The sequence below is a fragment of the Sphaerodactylus townsendi genome, linkage group LG10 (genome assembly GCF_021028975.2).
Source record: "Sphaerodactylus townsendi isolate TG3544 linkage group LG10, MPM_Stown_v2.3, whole genome shotgun sequence".
NCBI lineage: Eukaryota > Metazoa > Chordata > Lepidosauria > Squamata > Sphaerodactylidae > Sphaerodactylus > Sphaerodactylus townsendi.
In genome coordinates this window covers 23,578,390-23,599,754 of record NC_059434.1, presented here as the reverse complement: position 1 = coordinate 23,599,754, position 21,365 = coordinate 23,578,390, and the positions used below count along the sequence as shown (strand labels likewise).

Genomic DNA, 21,365 nt, shown 5'->3' with positions numbered 1-21,365 from the left:
TCCACCATGGAACTATGGGTTACATTAAGCCGCTCTGTCTCAGCCTAGCCTAATTCATGAGACTGATATGAGGATAAAATGGAGGAGAGCAAAACTACGGTACATAACCCAGAGCTCCTTGGAGGAAAGTTGAGATTAAAATAGAATAGAGCACAGAGATAGCAAACTAGTGCTCTTCTGGGATCTCTTAAGAAGCAGGAGATTTGCTTCAAGGTCAGCCATAAATTCTTGTTTTTGGAAGCTGCAGAGAGACAGACTGTCCACTGGGGCAGAGGGTGGGTTTTGCCAGTCTTTCCCGCTAAAGAAGCCTAAACTAGCAATTTGTTTTGTTCGCTTTCTATTTTATATTCCTCTTTTTCAGCAAGGTCAACATTTGGACCACATGCAAAACGGTTCAAACGTATAATGTTCAAGTTGTGAAATGTAAAAATATAAGCATAATAAAGCTCACTAATGGTGGCTACAAATCATCGGTGGAATGCTTCACATATTTTTTGGACGCCAACAATGAGAGAACCTTTAACATAGTTCTGTTAATGGTCCTGAAGACTTGGTGCTGCCAAATTGATTCCCTCATGAAGCATCTAATCCTTTTGAGGCTCAAGTTAATGTGAAGGGCGTGTTGGAAGCACAGGCCTCACAGTGCCTGCTCATGCCATTTCAATCCCTTTTAAAATAATAAAGATGTTGCTGCAACTTGGCTTTCTCACGAATGGGTTCATGTTTAGTCTGTTCCTTTTTAAAGGTAAAGTTTCCCCTTCAGTCGTTTTTGACCCTGGGGTACCACTGCAAGCAGTGAGGCAAGCCGTTTTTGTGGGGTAGTTTGCCATTGCTTTCCCCGGCTATTCTTTACCCCCTAGCTGTGTGCTAGGTACTCATTTACCGACCAAGGAATGAATGGATAGCTGAGTTGACCATGAGCCAGCTGCCAGGATATCTGATTCACAGGGGGCTCGAACTCCTGATCGTGTGAGTGGCAGTGCAAGCACTTAACCACTACACCACGTGGCTCCTTGTTCCTTTTTAAGTTCAGCTTAATATTTAGTCATTCCTGACTGAGAGTTCTACACAGGATGAGGAAAGGACTGTTCTAGGACCCACAACTTTTGTAAATATTAAAATTCAGGTTTCGGGATCCATATTAGTTTTTGTTTTGTTTTTTGAATGGTAGTGTCAGTATCTTATTCGTATTCCCAGACCATCACTGCCACCAAACTGAATAACTGTAGATTTGACCTCAGATGTAACAATATGTCAGTGATGGTTAACCTTTTCAAGACCAAGTGCCCAAATTGCAACCCAAAACCCACTTATTTATCGCAAAGTGCCAACACGGCAATTTAACCTAAATACTGAGGTTTCAGTTTAGAAAAAATGGTTGGCTCTATGGCACGTGTTACTCGGAAGTAAGCTTGGTGAAGCAACCGTGCAACACTTCGAACGGGTGAATCACAACCCTAGGAGCGTTTACTCAGAAGCACGCCCCATTGCCAGCAACTGAGCTTACTCCCAGGTAAAGGATCGCGCTTTAGTTCTTCTCACCCCCCACATGACAAACTCTGTGCGTGCGTGCCCACAGAGAGGGCTCTGAGTGTCACCTCTGGCACCCGTGCCATAGGTTCGCCACCACTGCAATATGTTGTCGCCTGACAGTATAAAAGTCAAGAATTTGGTGAATTGTGTTTATCTATGTTTAGAAAATTTGGCATCTGGCAATTGTAAGTATTTAATTAGTTATTAAAGGAAGTTAGTTTGTGTTTAAGCCTTCCCTTTATGGCATTATCAAATCAAGAACAGAATCTGACAGGTTGCACTGAGGAAAAACAAGAACAAGGCTAAAAGTTTAATGGAGGCAGGAAATTGTACCGCAAAAAAGGGAGGAATTCTGAAGAAGAGGGAGTGACTGCTTGGGAAAAAGACAGATGACTAAGGATTTGCAGTACAGTTTTTTTGCAAAGCAACTGGAGGTAGAAGTAGTGAAATATTTCAGTAGTGCCAGTGAATGTGATGCACAGATACCCCAATTTCTGCTATGAGTATCTGGACACTCATTTTGAGAGAAAAATGTATTGCTTCCCCTTTTGAATAAACCGCATTTAATTTAAAAGCAATAGGCAACATTCCAAAATAGGCAATAGGAAATGAAATTATATATTTTCTAGAAGTTTTTTTCCCCTTGCTGAGATTAGATCTTCCCCTGCCTTTTGCATGTTAAATAGATAAAGTAAGTGTAAGTTGGATAAGCAACCTTTTTTTGGAGCTCCATTTTTCTGGAGCTTTTTGCTGGTACCTCCTGACATGATAGTACAGTAAAGTTTTAGCTTTAAGGGATTCAGCAGGGATTTTTATATCTACAAACGTTCAGTTGGATTCAGCAGAAAATGTCTGATACAGAAATTTATTTTCACTGATTTCCTCCTCAAGCTGTACAACTCTGACTCGCACTTCACAGTGGGGAACATTTCCTTCAGGAGCATAATTTCAGAGGACATTTTGAATTGTAGCAGGAGGGGGAAGTGAAGACAGAGGCCCCTTCCGCACATGCAAAATAATGTGTTTTCAAACCACTTTCACAACTGTTTGCAAGTGGATTTTGCCATTCTGCACAGCCTCAAAGAGCACTGAAAGCAGTTTGAAAGTGCATTATTCTGCATGTGCGGAATGAGCCATAGAGTCAGAAAATACGTGGAGATTTTGAGGGTGGAGCTGGGGGAGGGGAGGGCCTGAGCAGGTTATAATGCCCTGGAGCCCACCCACCAAAGCAGCCATTTTCTCCAGGGGAAGGGATCTTGGTCATCTGGAGATCAATTTTAATAGCACGAGATCTCCAGGTGCTACCTGGAAGTTGGCAGCCCCATCAGGAAGATCCTCAGGCTCATTTGTGGCTTTCATTCTTAATTTGCTGCTCAGCAGGGATGAAAGAAATTTCCTACCAGTACTTGAGCAGGGGATCAGCCGCTTTCATACAGTTTTCTGTACTGTCCTATACTGGCTGACATATCCCCTTGCTGTTTAGAGACTGCCTGCAGTTTCCAAACAATATTTATTTATTTATTTATTTATTTATTTATTTATTTATTTATTTTATTAGGCTTTTATACTGCCCCATCCCCGGAGGGCTATTTATGGAGTCATTGTGGAGAGAGAACATTTAGACTGCAAATGCAGACTCAAGTGCCTCAACAGCCGTGGTGTAGCGCCAACAGGGCGGGGGCATGGCCGGGCCGTGGAGGGGGCGTGGCGGGGGTGCTCCAGGGCATGGCGGGGGCAGGTGGCGCTGTGGCAGGGGCGCAGGGCACACGCGTGCCCTGGGCACAGTTCCCGCTCACTCCACCCCTGCTCAACAAACGCCATCCTAAAAAACCTTGTCTGAAAGTACCTTTTAGTGGGCAATATGAATTCAGTGACAAGTGATTTTGTAATTCATCCTGCACTATTCCATTCTCAATTGAATTTAATAAAGGTGGTTTTGGATACTTGGCTGCTTAGTTGTTTTACCAAGAGGCAACTTGCCGGGCTTTTGGCCAAGAAGGGTATAAGCTAGCAGTGGCTAGACTAAATTAATAGGAGATGAGCAAGGGACCATGTGCTTGTCATTATATTAGTGGAGCCTGAAAGTATGGGTTAAATATGGAAAATTCAAAATAAAGCCTTATGTTCAAAGTGGTGATTTTCCTGTAATAGCAGCAGTTCCTTAGGTTATAACAGTGTTACATGAACAGATTTTTCCATGGGCATCTGGTTGGCCTCCATGTGGAACAGGTTGCTGGATCTGATCGGCCATTGTCTTAATCCAGCATGATGGTTATTGTTATTTACTTATTAGGCTTATCACCACCCTTCCCAGGGAGGCTCAGGGCAGTTTTCAACATTTAATAAAACAGTATAAAACCCATAATAAACACTTTAAAACAATCCTATAAAATCCTATAAATTTACAATATACATGGCATAAAACTCCCACAGACCAACAGTCGGTTTAGCTTGCGTCTCTTCCTGTAATATCCAATGTTATTTAATTTAGGTAGGACCCATAGCAGAAGGAAACAGAAACAAGGGGACAGGGAAAAGGAGAAAGGAAAAGGAGTGGAACAAAGGGAATAATTTTGGAAAATAAGAAGGAACAAGGAGGAGGGAAGGAGGGAAAAGAAAGGAAGGGGAGGAAAAGGGGGGCCATGATGTGTCACCTTAGTCACCTCAACACAGAGTTGTAGCAAAGGGGAACTGTGCCCAGGGCATGTGTTCCCTGCAGCCCTGCCTACCACGCCCCCGCACCGGTGTGTGCCTGGTGCAAGACCCCCCCCTGCCCATTGGGCGCTACACCACTGCCTCAACAGTATCCCTGGTGGAACAGCTCCATTGTGCAGCCCCTGCGGAATTGTAGTTAAACCCACAGGGTCTGGTCTCTTCAGACACAGTGTTCCACAAGGCAGGGACTAGGGCTGAAAAGGTAAACCAGACTTCCCTTGGGCTAGAGACCACCAATAGAGTTTCATTTGCCAAGGTTAACAGCCTTCAAGGAACATGGAGGGACAGGCAGTCCTATAGGTATGTGGGGCCCAGCCCATTTAGGGCCTTAAACATTAGTGCCAAAACCTTAAACCCAACCCATACTTTACCTGGAGCCAATGCAGATTACGTAAAGACCTCGTCACTAGAGGTGCAGATATATATGAATGAATGAATGAATGAATGAAAGAATGAAAGAATGAAAGAATGAAAGAATGAAAGAATGAAAGAATGAAAGAAATACATATGGAAAGGAGAAAAAATGTGGGGGGAGTCTTCTGAAACTAAAAAAACCGGACAAATCATTTTATTTGTTTCAGATTAGTAATGAACAGCTCTGTGAGGGGCACCTTATTTTCCAGACAGTATTCTAGGAGCTAGAATTAAAAAAGAAATCCTAACTGCTAGTACTTCATGGATATTCAGGTTCTGTAATAATGTTGGTGCCAAGTAAGATATCTACTCTGGTTGGCAGGGCATCAAATAAAGAACCAGAAGTAACAGTAGACATCAACTCCAGGTTGGCAAATTCATGGAAATTTAAGGGTAAAGTCTAGGAAGGGATTTCATGCCACAGAGTCCCTCCTCCAGAGCAGCCAGTTTCTCTAGGAGAACTGATCTCTGAGGTCTGGAGAATCCTGGGAAATCTCCAGGCTCCACCTGGTGATTAGAACTTCACTTCGGGGGATTTTGAAAGTGATTTTGCCACACCACAGCTAATATTTGGTAGGTTTCCATACTCCAGCTACAAGCCTACTTTCTAACTACTGGCATCCCTTTCTTTACTGAGAGTATTTAAAGATAAAGGCTATTTTTTCAATTTATATATTGGCACTGGTGATACGTGTAAAAGATACTCTAAAATAATAATTTAGCAACTAGAAACAGTTTTGGCAAAATAGCACTCACAAGAGAGAACCACAGCAAGATTTGATTTGATTTTTTATTTTATGAAAGGTAAACATGACCTAATTAGTAGTTCTAGTAAATATAAAACAAATTTTCAGCTGTTGAAAGCAGTGATGAAGGAAGGGGGAACTGCGCCTGGGGCATGAACTGCCCGCGCACCCCCTCCTGCCCCCGACACGCCCCTGACACACCCCCATGTGACTGCAATGGTGGTGCCCAGGGTGAGCTGCCCCAGATGTCCACATTGTAGCTATACCTCCGATTGAAAGGGATAAATTAATTAAGACGCTCTTATTAGAGCAGCTGATGTTAGGGTTTTTTTGTTAGTTTTTTGGAAGTAAGTTATGGCACGTGGCAAAAATCTTTGCATGGAGTTTATTGAAATGTTTGAAAACTTAAACAACTGTAAATGAATAAATGGAAATATAATGTAGGAACAGCTGACCATTACTCAAGGATAAGAGAAACAGCACAACATTTTACAAATTCAGGACAGTTTTCAATGGTGCCCCCCCCCCCCCAATGAATTCTACATTCGTTTGTAATAAAAATTCTAAATATCAGAAGTATTTCTCAATTATGGCTCTATTTTATTTTTGGCTTCACACATTCTAAAGTGCAACGTTGATCATAACTTTTGGGAAACAAATTGCTTTAGAAAACATGTATTATTTTGTTTTCCAACGCTACCTCCCCCACCCAAGACAAAGGCTATCTGCAGAAAAAATGCTCACTGGCATCACTGTTTTTCCTTCAGAGATGGTAGACTATTCTTTGGCTCCAGGTTAGTACAAAAAGCAGTAAAGGTGGGGAAAGACATTTCATGCCTTTTGCTTTTAGTATTATTTTGAAATGGCTAGTAGGATACTAAAACTTGGAGCCACCCTAAACAGTGTGATTTTATAAAAATATATAGGGGCTTGGGAAAGCTCTGAATTTATGTTCTTTTTTATTGTTTTTATTTGTCCCCTTGATGATAGACCAACAAGGTTGACCTGAGGCCAACATAGCCAGCAGGAAATTTGGGTCACGGGTGGTTACATTTTTAAAACTTATGCTTTAATGGCTGTTCAATCAGTGTAATTGATTGATTTGTAACAGCACAGAGAGCTCCTTAATCATTATGGACAGACTAGTTAATGGCAAACTGCTAGAGGGTTTTGTTGGAGGCAAATTTCTTAACTCTCTGTGGTATTCTCCTATAACTGGAGGTGGGGGTTGACATTCTTTATAACATCTATGTTAAAATACAGCTGACTTTTTATACAAAATACTCACATTTAGACATGATTCTAAAGAAGAAAACGCAACGTAGGACTATAATTTGTATTTAATAATTATTAAATTAAATTATGAAAGTATCACCACTTCTAAAAAAAAGACAGAAAGACAAAGTTCTATGCAGTCATGCACTGGTGAACAAAACAAACAAAATTATGATTTGGTCTTACTGCATTAAAAATGTTCCAAGCATGCAGTAACTCAATTTTAAAATGTGTAGGGTTGGATCCTGCCTAGATTTCTATGCACTCAGCCCAAATGTTCCCTGAAATGCTCCTCCTGGGGGATGAGGATGGTGGACCCTAGGAATAACTCGGAAGAAAGCAGAGTTCTCTTTTTCTGGAGTGGAAGTTAATGAAAATTGTCCCCCTCCTCACATGTGTAGATATCTAACCAAGATCCAAGCTTCAGATATTTATTTTTTATCTATTTCACTGTGCTCAATATTCCAGACTGAAATTAAATTGCTGAAATTACTTGAATTAAACAGATCTGGGCAGCCACAAAATCTGTGTCTGGAATATGTCATCAGCACTACATATTTTTCTGCGCCTTCATTGAGTAAAGCTGAGACTGTCATTCAAGATAGCATCCATGGAGAAAATACATGTTCCTGCACTGATCTTAAATGTTTTTGTTTGTTTTTGAGCAGATCTTGCACTGTTACCCTAGTCGGAATTATCAGGTAGCTCATTGTTGTATACAAAAAAGTCCACAGTAAAAAGTTTTGTTAAAAAAAAGAATCTAAAATCACATTTGTAAAACCCTTCTGTGAAAGATGCTAACATAAAATTTACAGTAAATGTTACTCTTTGGCCGTTTCCGCATGGCCTCTAAGCGCCCCCACGCCGGCAAGAATTCTGCCAGCGTGGGGGTGGAACGTTCCGCACGCAAAGCGTCTTGGCGAAGACCAACGAAACGCCGCCGCTTGGGAGAGGCGGCTCGCCGCGGAGCGATCTCTTCTCCCTCTCCAGCTTCCCTGCGTCCCTGTGGAGTAGGTCCTCATCGTCGCCTTGCTGGTATCCTAAGCCCCGTACGCTGCCCTCCGACCTCCGCGGGGTCGGAGGGACAGCGAGGGAGGGACTTAAGAGGCCAGCAAAACCACGACCGGGACGAGGTAAGTGGGAGAGGGAAGGGGAAACAGCGTGTTCCCGGAGGTGCTGTTCGCTTTGTCGCCGAGGAACCAGCTGTTCTGTCATTTCTTCAACCCTTTAAAGGAAGTGATGCGGAAGCTGGCCTCGGTCGCCAATAATGTCCTATTCTTCCTTGGATAACTCAAAGCAGTTTATGTGGGGGTCTCAGTGAGTTTCCCACCAAAGCAATGGGCCTCAATACACTCTTTGGGGGGACAGTAGTGAAGGTGAAAAATGGCCCTTCCTCTCATATTTTTCACAGTTCTACTGATGGAAGAGAAAGAAGTCTGTTATTTTCCTCTTCAGCAAAATTATAGCACCTGTACACTATTCTTATTATTGTGAGCTTTAATATCATGAACATCACTTTTTCTTGTAATGCTAATTGTTATTGTTAGTTCCTTAATTTCCTTAGTGACGTTTTTAAGCCTTCTGTTCCATGACTGTATGGGCTAACGGGGTTTCAAAAATGTCTTCGTTGCACTGCGAAATAAGGTTTTCCTTTTTCCTTTTTCAGAATCTTGGAGAATCAGCACTGCTCGGTGTTTTGAACCAATTAGTGCCAATAATCAAGTCTCGTAACAACAGGACAGATGACGATCACACCCCTGAAGACGTCCTCATCTTGTTGGTGTATATTTATTCCATCACAGGAGAAGTTGGTACTGGGAAAGAGTTAGATGAGGCTGAAGGAAAAGTGAAAGAGTCACTTGTCCATTCGATTTGCGATGAACCTGAGCTATCTACCTTACTTCAAAAAATAACAGGTAAGTGTATACTTTCTGCAGGAGGTTACTATGTTTAAATGTATAACATGAATTTTATCATTCCAATAAGAAAGGCATGATTAAAGTTGCATAATGCTTGCATCAGCTAAAAATAGTTTTGCTGACATATACAGGACGCCAACATTACATTATTTACCCATTTGGTGACGGAATGTGTGGGATTAAGGCATGGCAATTTAAGGAAGTTTATAAATCCATCTCATAAGCATAAGCATAAGCATTTTATTGTCATTGTGCACGCACAACGAAATTTACACAACGAAATCTAGGGTTTAGATTGACACCTGGGGGTATCACTGACATAAAGTCAATAAAGAGTGAGTACAGTAATGCTGGTTTCTGGGACAGGTTACAGGGGGGAGAGAAGTAGAATACCAGCTTCCTTGAACAAACGGTACAGAACTGAAAAGGTCTGCACCAAAACTTCTGTGAGCTGCAAAAAGTTCCCTTCCCACTTCTGGTCATTTTTCAGAGGAGCAGAAATAGGGGGTTAAAGTATCTCTTTACATTCGAAGCACAGTACTTCACCTTTGTTGTAGGAAAGGCTTTATTCCGTACTTATAAGACCAAATGTGCTTGGTTTCATGGATTTGTGGCATCTTCGCATTGGTTGCATGATTCCTGGCTGACTGGGATCAAATCCCCAGTGCAAAGATTCAGTTTAAAAATGAATAATGCAGAAGAAGCTGACTGGGCAGTGAACAGGTAAAGGGGTTTGGGGATTTTGCACAGACCCTGGAAACACTACGTTCATGCCAAAAATGATTTTGTACGAATCTTTCAGAGCAGTGCTAGTTTCAAAATAATTTCAGATTGGATCCAGACCAGTGTTTGTATAGGTACCAGGATTTCCTCCCATATTTTTCCCTCCTCCCCCATCTCCATTAAGTACAGGCTTTCCAGTGGTATTTTTGGCTGCTGTGAGAGCGAGGACGCAGGAAAATTATACTCCATCAATGGAAATCTTTAGAGACTTGGAAACATCTAGTCTGAATCCACACCTGCAGCCAGGATCAGTATACTTTTATAAATTCACAATTATATTGGCTGATTACGCATATGTTTGTTGCATGGTGGGGGCAAATATCCATTGTAGCAAGATTTCTTGCATGGGCATATTTCTTCAAGCTCCGCTTTCATTTTTCATTTTCTCCGTGGCAAGCAAGACCTCTTCTAGAATGATTTTAATTTTGCTTTGCTGCCAGAGCAGGCAGATTGGCACAGTGAGCCGTGACGCCTGCAGAGCAAACATACCAGGAGATCTTCACAAAATGGAGGTACAATGGAGGCAAGAGGCAAATAGCCAGTGGAGGGAAATGAAAGCAACAATATTTACGTTGGGTGGGGAAAAAAAATAACAGGTGGGGGGGGTGTCTCCTCAAACGCTTTATTTTTGTCTGTGCTGTGCAGACAAAATCAGACAGGTTTGTTTAAGAAGTCCTCATTTTAGATGTCTTATTTTGGTTGTGCAGGAAAGATCCTAGTCCTTGATAGCAGGCAATGTGGTTTAGATGCTGTCAGAAAGTGATTTTTAAAATGTGTGTATGTATGTATACTTCTGTTACAGACTTAAAATAGTCAACTAGAGAGCTTGTAGCAAATAACAAAAGATGTCAATATTCAGTTTTTCCACACTGTAGATACATTTGTAACATCTTGTAATATCCTGGCAAACCTCGAATAGTCCAGAATCCAGCAAGCCTGTTTATGTGAGAGGGACAAAATAAACAGCTCTTGCACAACATGATACAGATGTTGTTTAACATTATAAAGTTAGTGTGGGGAGGAGGAATCTGGCATACAAGAGAATGAAAGCACAGCCATATTTTATCACGTCTCTGGCACATTCAATGAAATGTTTGATTTGATGTGCCTGCACAAGACTTCAGAGAAAATGTGATCAATTAGTTTTCTTTTGCAGTGTTTTTCTGTACATGATATCACCAAGTTTAGAATCTCCATCTTTTGGGAAGGCTATTAATTAACCTGGATCCCTGTGGCATGAGTAAATAGAATTTGTTGTAAGCAAGGATTCCTTCAGTGCACCCCATGAGACAAAGGAGGGTTAGGAGGTGGGAGGGAAACCCAGCAACAATCCAACTTCATAAAACGTGTCAGCTTAACATGACATTGGACTGCAGCTAACTGGTTGAACTCGCCTTGTGGCTTGGCAGCCTTAAGAGTGCAATCCTAAGCGGAGCCGTTCCCTTTCCAAATCTGTTGAAGTCAGTAAATTTAGATGGTGTAGCTCTGCTTAGGATAGCTCTGCAGGTTGCCAACCTGCAGGTGGGTCCTGGAGATTTCCTGGAATTAGAACTGAACTCCAGATGACAGAAATCAGTTATCACATAGAAAATGGCTGTTTTGAAGGGTGCATGTTGTGACATCATATCCTCCTGAGGGCCCCCTCCAGGCTACACCTCCAAAGTTCCAGGAATTTCTCAACCTATAGTTGGCAGCCCTAGATAGCTGTGTAAGATGTTTTGTTGCCCTGGCCTTACTAATAGCAGCAACTTAGGGGAGTTGGATAAAAACAACTTGCGTTAAAAAAGGCTATAGAACCTGACATAAGGTGAACTAGAGGTACTCTTTGTAGCCTGCAGCTTGGCTTTCGTATGTATGCTGGAAAAAATGCATGTACCACATGCACACCATCAGGTATAATATTAAGTGCGTAAGTCTGAGCTGATGTCACAATGATCAGATAATTGGCACCACCTTGGAGAGAAGGAGTAAAGAAGAGCTTCTCTCCTTATCACCATCATAAATGAGTGACACTGTAATGGGTTGATCTAACATTGGTTACATTTGCTCAGCCCCAACAGCCACATGGCCTTCACTTGGACAACCCAGGTTAGCCTGATCTCTTCAGATTTCAGAAGCTAAGTGGGGTCGACCCTGGCAAGCATTTGGATGGGGGACTTTCGAGGAATACCAGGGGCAAGGCGCAGAGATAGACATAAGAACATAAGAACTAGCCTGCTGGATCAGACCAGAGTCCACCTAGTCCAGCACTCTGCTACTCACAGTGGCCCACCAGGTGCCTTTGGGAGCTCACGTGCAGGATGTGAAAGCAATGGCCTTCTGCTGCTGCTGCTCCTGAGCACCTGGTCTGCTAAGGCATTTGCAATCTGAGATCAAGGAGGATCAAGATTGGGAGCCATAGATCGACTTCTCCTCCATAAATCTGTCCAAGCCCCTTTTAAAGCTATCCAAGTTAGTGGCCATCACCACCTCCTGTGGCAGCATATTCCAAACACCAATCACACGTTGTGTAAAGAAGTGTTTCCTTTTATTAGTCCTAATTCTTCCTCCCAGCATTTTCAATGAATGCCCCCTGGTTCTAGTATTGTGAGAAAATCTGACATCTGAATGTCTCTTACCTTGAAAACCCTTTGGGTCACCGTAAGTCAGATGTGACTTGATGGCAAATTTTAAAAAGCGGTTTCAAGAGGATTTTTAGTATCAGGATTTGCAACATACCCATTGCTGTGTATGCATATGTGTAAATAACATATAGGACCCCTTTTGAATTAAAAAAAATAGCAATAATACTCTGGTTTTTTTGCAGGCTTCCTTTAATCTGAGTGATTCAACATGTTAAATAATAATAAAAGTGACGGGAAGATAAATACCTGTTTCTATTGGCATCACTTTCAAATATTCAGTTGTCATTTGATAGAACTGTTTGTTTACAGCAGGCTATTCAAATACAGTCTGGGCTTGCTCATGACTAATTTAGAACAGATGTATAGTCTTCATCACTGTTTCTACCAGTAATCAAGATTAAAGGATTAGGCCAAGCACTGTAGTAAGCAGTGATGATAAACTGTATTCTTCAAATAAGAGATTTCCTTCAGCGATTGTAGAATAAAATGGGAATGAAAAAGCAGTGTGTTAAATCTGTACATTTAATTTGGAAGCAGCTGCCCGCAACTACATTCAATTATAAAATCGTGCCTCAAAGTTAATGTACCCTGTCCATGGATTTTGGCTACGGGAGAACCCATGGCTACGGGAGAACCCATGGAGAGCCCATAGGTCAGGTGAGAAGCCTAGGGGTCCTGTGCTTACAGTGCAATCATAAGCAGAGTTATACCCTTCTACCCCATTTAGTTTAGTGGACTCTCATTTCCTCACAGGTTATTTCCCCTGGATTTAATGCTGCTGGAAGGTGGGTGGGTGGGTTTCTGCTTCCCTCCAGCATTGTGGTGTATTAATACACCTCCCTGACTTTCCTTAGATTTCCTCCAATCTTTCTCAAGCCTGGTTTGCTCTGAGGTTTTTAGAAAGAACGCAGTAATGTTTGTATCACTGCTGTGTAGATGGGATCACTGATGTGTCAGATTTAGTCATATTTCCCAGATTTCTACATAGCAGCCATCATTGTACTAGGCTGCCTTAACTAACATCTGTCAAGATCTCATTTTGGCAACCGCTTTCTTTTTCCTTTAGAATTTATTGAGAAGCCCTCTTAACAGCCCACAGATCTTTCAGTTAACTGTTGGTCCGAAGTTGCCTCATCACAAATTATGAGATACTTGACACTTAGCAGCCTTACAAGCTTCAGGAGCAGCAGTGGTGTAGGAGGTTAAGATCTCGTGTATCTAATCTGGAGGAGCCGGGTTTGATTCCCAGCTCTGCCGCCTGAGCTGTGGAGGCTTATCTGGGGAATTCAGATTAGCCTGTACACTCCCACACACGCCAGCTGGGTGACCTTGGGCTAGTCACAGCTTCTTGGAGCTCTCTCAGCCCCACCCACTTCACAGGGTGTTTGTTGTGAGGGGGGAAGGGCAAGGAGATTGTAAGCCCCTTTGAGTCTCCTGCAGGAGAGAAAGGGGGGGATATAAATCCAAACTCTTCTTCTTCTCTTCTTCATCAACCCAGTTATTCCTGGGACTACTTTAGTGCAGGTATCTTAAGCTGAAATGGTAAAAAAACTCTTATCGGCTTAGAAAATAGATCAATCCTCTTCTTTCGGTCAGCAGTGCTGATTTTCCAGAATGGCAGCCACTTCTGTGTTCAGAGATAGTGAGCCTTATTAAAGGTCCTCATAACTGGAAGGCTGCTGCTCCTGATGGCATCCCAGCAAAATTTATTATTAACAAAATGGACTGGTGAATGCTCTTTTGGCTATTCTTTTTACCCTACTGGTGTGATGCTCCCTGAATGGTGTTCCAGTATAAAAGCAAAGCCAGGTTGAATCTGAAGCTATTGACAGGTGAAAATTGAGTCTTTATGAGAAAGTCCTTTGAGTAATTTAAAGAATCCGTCTTGTCCGGGGCCCAGGCCTCCAGACTTCCCCAACCACCCCAGCAACCCCACCCCAAGCTACTTACCTGCAGGACTTGGCAAGGCCCAGCAGCTCAAGAAAGTGGGAGAGCCAGGTAGCAGCTATCCCAAGCCAGAGCCCTGCCTGACAGGAAGCCAGCCCAGCAGCAGGAACAGCCCTTTCCTCCCAGGAGCCAAAGAGCAGAGGAAAGGCCAGCAGAGCTTTAAAAGCAGAGGTCCAGGAAGGGCTCAGCCAAAGAAAAGGGCTCAGGGATGGGGCTGTAGGGGAAAAGGAAACTATAAAAGCCTCAGGGCACCAGAGGGTCAGGGAGGAGAAGGCTACTTTATGGTTGCCTGTCAGCCACCAGCATTGGGGTGCTACTCAGGTTGAGAATATCTGAGACTCAAGGAAGGTCCCTGGGTTACAGGGAGCCCTGGTCCCAACACATCTCACAGTGCAGATCTCTGTTCTGTGGCTGCTAAACTGGAACAGAAAAGGCGCTTTCTAGCCCTTTCCTGACGAGAACATCAATCTACTTTGAATGGTGTTCACTGACATGCCCCCAAACAATGCTACATTAGACCTTTTTCATAAGCAGATAATTTTGCCTCTTCATTCAAAATGTCCTTCAAATTTGAAGAAAAACCCTTTAGGAAAACGCCTTCAATCAGAGGTTCTTTATAACGAACTGTGAAGGTCAACGAGCATTTGATATGAAGCAAAACCACCCAAGATATGGGAATGTGACGAATACAGAATGCATTTTAGTGTTAAGAGTGACATAACGATGAAAACTAATTTATTTTGTACCCATCCTTGCATTGCTTTCAGCTAGAGAAGGATGCAGGTCTAGAACTTCTACTATGTGTGCCAAAGGGTCTGAGGACTGCTAAGGAAATGGCACGATACTAGGCTGAGAAGCGAAACTTGTGAATACGATGCCAACAAATATAACGAAATAGCATACACTCAGGTCTCTCAATTGATTCGAAATATGGTTTTCTCTCTCAAGGTGTAGTTTTTAATTTCCTTCTCCCTCGTATCCACAAGCTGTTAATTACTTGCCTAGATTTTGAGTGCTTTGCTGACAAATGTTTGCTTGTCTGCAACAACGGCTGGAAGCTGCTCCTAAGCTTGCACAGCAGAGTTGGGATGCAACTCAAACAAATCCAGTAGTGCAGCGTGTGATTCAGCTACTTCGTATATAGCTCTGTGTACAGTCCCAACATCCTAACTTTCATGCTCTCCAGGTCTTTTGCTCAGCAACAGCTTCAGATCTGAAAATCTCCCTGTCCGTGCCATGTGCTTTTTATCCACTGGTGGTTCACTCGTTGAACTTCATTAGTACATACATCTTGTATAAAATGAAAGCAGCTGTTCTGGCCCCGTCTCTTGTTTAGATTGCCAGTATCAGCTTAGCACAAGGGAGTGCCGGCCCTGTCACCTTGTCTCTTCAGTAGGCCTTGGTGCGGGAGAGGAAGGGTGAGGAACAGTACAAGGGAGCGGAGACCATTTCAGAGTTTGATCGCAGCAGGCAGAGCAGCACTGGATCAAGTAGTCCAGAGAGCTCTGCAGAAAGTTTACAAAAACTGGGCAGATCTCTCTGGACTACTTGATTCAGTGCTGCTCTGCCTGCTGAGATCAAACTCTGAAATGGTCTCCGCTCCCTTGTACTGTTCCTCACCCTTCCTCTCCCTCACCAAGGCCTACTGAAGAGACAAGGTGACAAGAGATGATTCCCGGAACAGCTGCTTTCATTTTATACAGTTGGCAGGATGCTCTAGGCCAGGGGTCTGCAACCTGCGGCTCTCTAGATGTTCATGAACTACAATTCCCATCAGCCCCTGCCAGTATGGCCAACTCTGCAGTGCAAGCTTAAGAGCAGCTTCCAGCCAATTGGCCATGCTGGCAGGGGCTGATGGGGATTGTAGTTCATGAACATCTGGAGAGCCGCAGGTTGCAGACCCTGCTCTAGGCTGATCCGTCATTGAGCACAGGGGGTTGGACTACATGACCTGTATGTCCCTTTCCAACTCTATGATTCTAAAAACTGGTAACTTGATACTGTTAATGACTGTTGTTATGGTTCAGCTGACCTCAGACCATATGGACTAGCCAATAGTGATCCCTCTCCCAGGTTCTCCATCAGCCAGAGCCTACAGTGCTTTGCTTTACTTTCAGTTAACACCACAATGCTCCTCCAGTGTTTCCTCTGATTTCGCATGTAAGACCTCTTGGCCTCTTCATTCCTTTAACAAGCCACTTCATTTGGGCCCATGTACAGTAGCTTCAGTTTAGTCATTTTAGCTTCTAGCAGCATAATTACCAGACAACATTCTCTTGAGCTGTACTTTATCAGACTGTGAAGGAGCTTGAGGCATGTTTGGTGCTTCCCATGCCAAATTATGTGTGTTGTATTTTTAAAAAAATGCCTTGGAAAAAGCTAGGCTGAAAAAGTTTCTCCTCGGGTTCGGTTTTTATGTGTGTAGAGGGGATGAGGGAATATTAAAGATAAATAAAGCATTAAAGATAAAATAATGTAAAAATGTAATGATTCATTAACAGTTCAGAGAGGTCAACATAATTTATTCTATCATTTTAAAGAATTGTATGTGTAAAGAAAGAACGTGTGTGCGCGTGCGTATATATACATATACATGTACATGAATGTAAATGAAAAGAAGAAAATGTAATATTTTGTACTTTTTATCCCTCTGAAAAGAATGTGGATGCCCGTTTCAGAGTTCTTTGTCTATGAAACAAGTTTTTGTGAATTTTGAATGGTTATGGAATGTATTCTACAAAATGTTTGTAAGCCATTACATTGCATAGTGGGTTATATTATCTTATATTGCATAGTAGGTTAAATCCTGTCAGCTTTTTTATACAGTCTTGCCTGATTCTCCTTGTTACTATAGACTCCAACCACCACGGCTTTTGTTGAAGTAGGTTCCAAGATCCCCACCATATCCTATTGGGTGGGCTATGGAACTGCCTCCTACCCTGTCAGCAGTGGAAAATCTAGTTGAATCCAACTCATTATCTGGATCTCAATATAAAGTTGAAATATTGAGAGAAATAACACAGTTAAGGCATATGTACGTTAAAAATTAATCAGTGTAAATTGTGGGATCCTTTTTTTAAAAAAAAAATTAAATACTTATATCCTGCCATATGAATTTTTAAAAAGCCTCCTGAGATTGATATAGTTATTGTGGTTTACACTGCAGTTTGGCATTTAATATGGAATTTCAGTCATAATTCCCATAGAAACTTGAGTTTTTATAAGCCCTTCATGTGTTACCTTTCTACTCTGTCTTCAGCACCTGGTCTAAGCTGGCTCTCAACTGGATGGTAATTTTCATTGAAGTGTTTATAACATGAAGTCTCTCTCTCTCTCTCTCTCTCTCTCTCTCTCTCTCTCTCTCTCTCTAATAGGAGACATATGCCTTCAGTTTTTTAGGCCCCTGAATTCCTGCCAATTTAACAGCTCAGCCAACTGGAGCAGGAAACTGATATGTTGCAATATCCATTAACTATTTATGTTACCCAAAATACACATGAACAATAAGCATTTAGAGGTCATCTGAACACGAAGTTTAAGTAAACTGTAATTAACTGATCAGCTGCAGTTAAAAGATGGGCTGCATTCTTTTTGGTGGAACTCCTGCAAATATATGATGGAATATATTTTTAAAAATTTCCATACAAGTCACTTTTTGGAAAGACATCAAGGTTTGGCAGCCTGCTACTTACACAGTTGTAAAATGTGCCCATCTTTTTTTTCTTCTGGCTTTACTTTGCCAGACTGGGTGTGTTCCCTTCAGAAAGAGTGACCTGTTAGAATGGATAATGATGGGAGAAAGCTAATTTGTCTTCTTGGCCTTTGCCGGACATGAAGTGCACCATAGTTTTATGTTGTATTCATATTGAGTAGCACTTTTCAAAACATTCTTACAGATGACAGTGGAAACTTGCTCTGTGTTCTCTGCAGCAAAGGCTGTGGAGGCTTTAAGCTACTATGCAAAATGCTTCATTAGTCAGTTGACTGAATTCTTGCACAATATTTTAAGAGCTGATTACCAACAAAAATTAAGTTTGTGCATTGAGTCTCAAATTAATGGCTTTCTGGAACCAAGACTGTGGAGCACAATGGTATATTGCCCCAACTGGGGCATGGTTTTGCCCCACCCTACAAATTATTCAGTAGTGAATAGCAGTTCTATTTCAAGCAACTTGTTTTTACAATAGAAGAATTTCTAGGGGGAAGATCCCCATTTTAAGCTACTGTTTCTGTGAGCATGGCTGGATGCTTAAAGCAAAAAACAGTCAACCTTTTTAGCTTGGGGATAGGATCAGAATCAGATGGGAAAGGTTTTTGGACACACCTGGAAATTTCCAGCCCCACCTCCTGGAGAAGACTGGCCATCACGATGGCTGGAATACTTCCATCCATGATTGTTCCAAGTTTTTCTTTTGTGATCACTTGTGGACATCACAACATCACACAACTCCCACCTCTAAACTAGACAATCGGTGCTGGTATAAATTTTTCCCTGGAAATAGTATAAATTTTCAACTGTTGCTCTGGGTATGATTTAGATCCTTTCAGTTTTTGATGTGTTTCTGGGTCTCTCCCCCACCCCTCTCCCGGGCTGAAAGCTGCATTTCATAAGTTTTAATGTAGGCATGATAAACTGAAATATAGATTTTTCTGTTCGGAGCAGATGTTCGGAGACTTAAAAATGAAAACCACAAGGGTTTCATTATTACTATGCCATATGTGTAGCCAAATAAATGTCTTCTTTGATTGATCAGAATTTTAACTGTCTTATTCAGACAGCATCATTTTTTATTGCTGGAGCCCTTTGCTGCCTTACATTTTCAACAATTTAATAATATGTATGGAATTAATAGTTTATGAGGAAGATTGTCATTGGCACAGAGACCCTTGGGGACTCAAGTTCCATTTGAGCAGGAATGTTTTGTCTAAGAAGATTGCTGTCTTAAAAATCTTGAGAAATTACACGGGTATTTTTTTTAAAAAAAATCCTAAATACATATGGCCTTTACCCTTAATATTCCTTCCCGAACCTAGACAGGTGGTAACCTGAGAATGGGCCTTCTTCTCGGTTGTGGCACAAAAACTTTGAGGCCCCTTCCGCACACGCAAAATAATGCATTTTCAAACCACTTTCACAACTGTTTGCAAGTAGATTTTGCCATTCCGCACAGCTTCAAAGAGCACTGAAAGCAGTTTGAAAGTGCATTATTCTGCCTGTGCGGAATGAGCCTAACATTCCCTCTCCAGGGAGACTGTAACCCTCTATTGGTGTCTTTCACCCGCAGGCAAAGATTGTTTTTGTTTTTGTCTGACATAGCCACAATAATGGTATGGACCCACCTTCTGGTGTTGTTTGCTTATGTGTTGTAATTGAATTATTTGATCATTTTAATGTATTTTAAATTGCTCAAATGCTTTAACTTTTTCAATGTTCACTGCATAATGGACCCTTATCGGATGGAAAGGTAGCAAAAATTTTTTACATAAATGTATACCTGGCAAGAGATTGGCAGTGTCCCTCAAATGAAGAAGCAGTCAGCCCATAGATGGTATTCTTCTTTATTTGTTCATAGGCCATAGACTCCATACAATTTTAAAGAAACAAATAACAGATAGACGAGTAATATTATAATTGCGAGGAAATTTAAAACAGTGTAAAACAGTGCTATTATCATATGATACAAAATCATAACTTCGTTATCTGAGCCGATCCAATTCTTGAGGCTTGAGATAAAAACTTTGCAACATCTAAAGTTAATTTTAAAAACTCAAGTAGGTATTTAACCTTTGACCATTCAGAACTGAAAAATCTATTATTTAACCATGGGAATAACAGTTTCTAACGAGGTAAATAATACCAAGGACAATCTAATAGGATTTGTGTAATTGATTCAATCATGTTGTTATTACATGGACATAGTCTGTATTCATAAGGAAAACCCTTCAAATGGCCAGACAACATTTCCAATTCAAACACATTTAATCTCGCTGTGGAAAATAAGTTTCTATAACGAGCTATAGTTAAGTTGTTCACATAATCAGCTACATTAAATGGGGGGAATAATCCAAACCAAAAGCTAATGGAGAACAAGTAGTTACTGCACAAGTTTTAAGTTTTGCATAAGTAATGTCTTTGAATCTTTGGCATATTGATTTTAGAGCCAATCAATGGTATTGTAAAACAATGAATGGTGAAAATAGTATGATTTTCAAAAAAGCACGTTTCACAGAGTCGTGGTTTTTCGAACTGTAGTAATGATTTTCTGTTGGAACTTAGGATGGTTGCCATTCAGAATGTCAGATTAACACTGGAAGCTGGCAATCCACTGAAAGGAATGGGAGTGGAGGGAGCCAGGCATGCTGGCATTGCTCCAACATGCGACATCACTTCTGGTACAAACTGAAGTGATGTCATCATATTGGGGCAATGCCTGAACGAATCCTAGAGTGTTGCCCTCACACAGTGATGTCACTTCTAGTTCTGCATTGCTAGGGTTTTCAATTGCCTGGTAATTCGTTCAGCTGCCCTCTGACATTCAGCTGGTCAGTAGGTAGAAGCAAGTGGGGGGGGGGGAAGAGAGGGGGAGTGATTGGCGTCCCCTGTGCAGTGACATCACTTCCAGTTTATGCAGAAGTGCCGGCATTGCACAAGGGAGACACTCTAGCACTCTCCTCAAAATCGTTAGATAAAAACAAAACATCCTACTTGCATGAGCTGTCTGTTTGACCAGCACAGTTCTATTTCCAGGAAAAAAGGGGGGAAACCAGTGGCGGGATCCAAAAATTTTAGTAACAGGTTCCCATGGTGGTGGGATTCAAACAGTGGTGTAGCGCCAATGGGGCTGGGCGGGGCACGACGGGGGCCACATAGGAAACAACAGGACTTTATGATTTTTGGACCTAATGGAATTTCTAACGGAAAAGTGGACTCAATTAGTAACCCCCTCTCGGCACACACAAATAATTAGTAACCCACTCTCAGGAACTGGTGAGAACCTGCTGGATCCCACCTCTGGGGGAAACCCTTACATTTTCAGAGAAGTAGAACTGTAAATGTGCATGAGTTTGGAGCTCTTTTGTTAAGCACGATTCACCTTCAGTTTATTGTTGGAACTTTTCCTGGATAATGCAGTGCTTAGTGTTGGATGGACCATTGGTCTCTACCTTGATTATCACAGATTTATTTTTGAAAAATCAGAATAGTTATAGTTGTGATGTCAGAAGGATTAGGAAAGGCCAGTTGTGGAAATACTATGGCAATATTCAACCACTGTGCACAGTGATCACTTTGTGTGTGTCCAGATTTTAGATAGTCCTGATTCTTTTCTGAGCAAAATGCTTTTTTCAGCGCTTGGCTTTTAGCACGGTTTTATTCGTCATTGGAGGTTATTTTTTCCCACCTAGAAAAG

The 21,365-nt window shown here is 41.8% G+C and overlaps 1 protein-coding gene across 1 annotated transcript in view; it reads left to right on the top strand.

Annotated features, from left to right (window-relative positions):
* SCFD2 (sec1 family domain containing 2) overlaps positions 1–21,365 on the top strand; it is a 195,942-nt gene that overhangs the window by 49,640 nt on the left and 124,937 nt on the right. Inside the window, exon 5 of the mRNA XM_048510006.1 lies at positions 8,350–8,599. Within this exon, the coding sequence (XP_048365963.1) occupies positions 8,350–8,599 (250 nt within the window). The remainder of the gene's footprint in view (positions 1–8,349; positions 8,600–21,365) is intronic.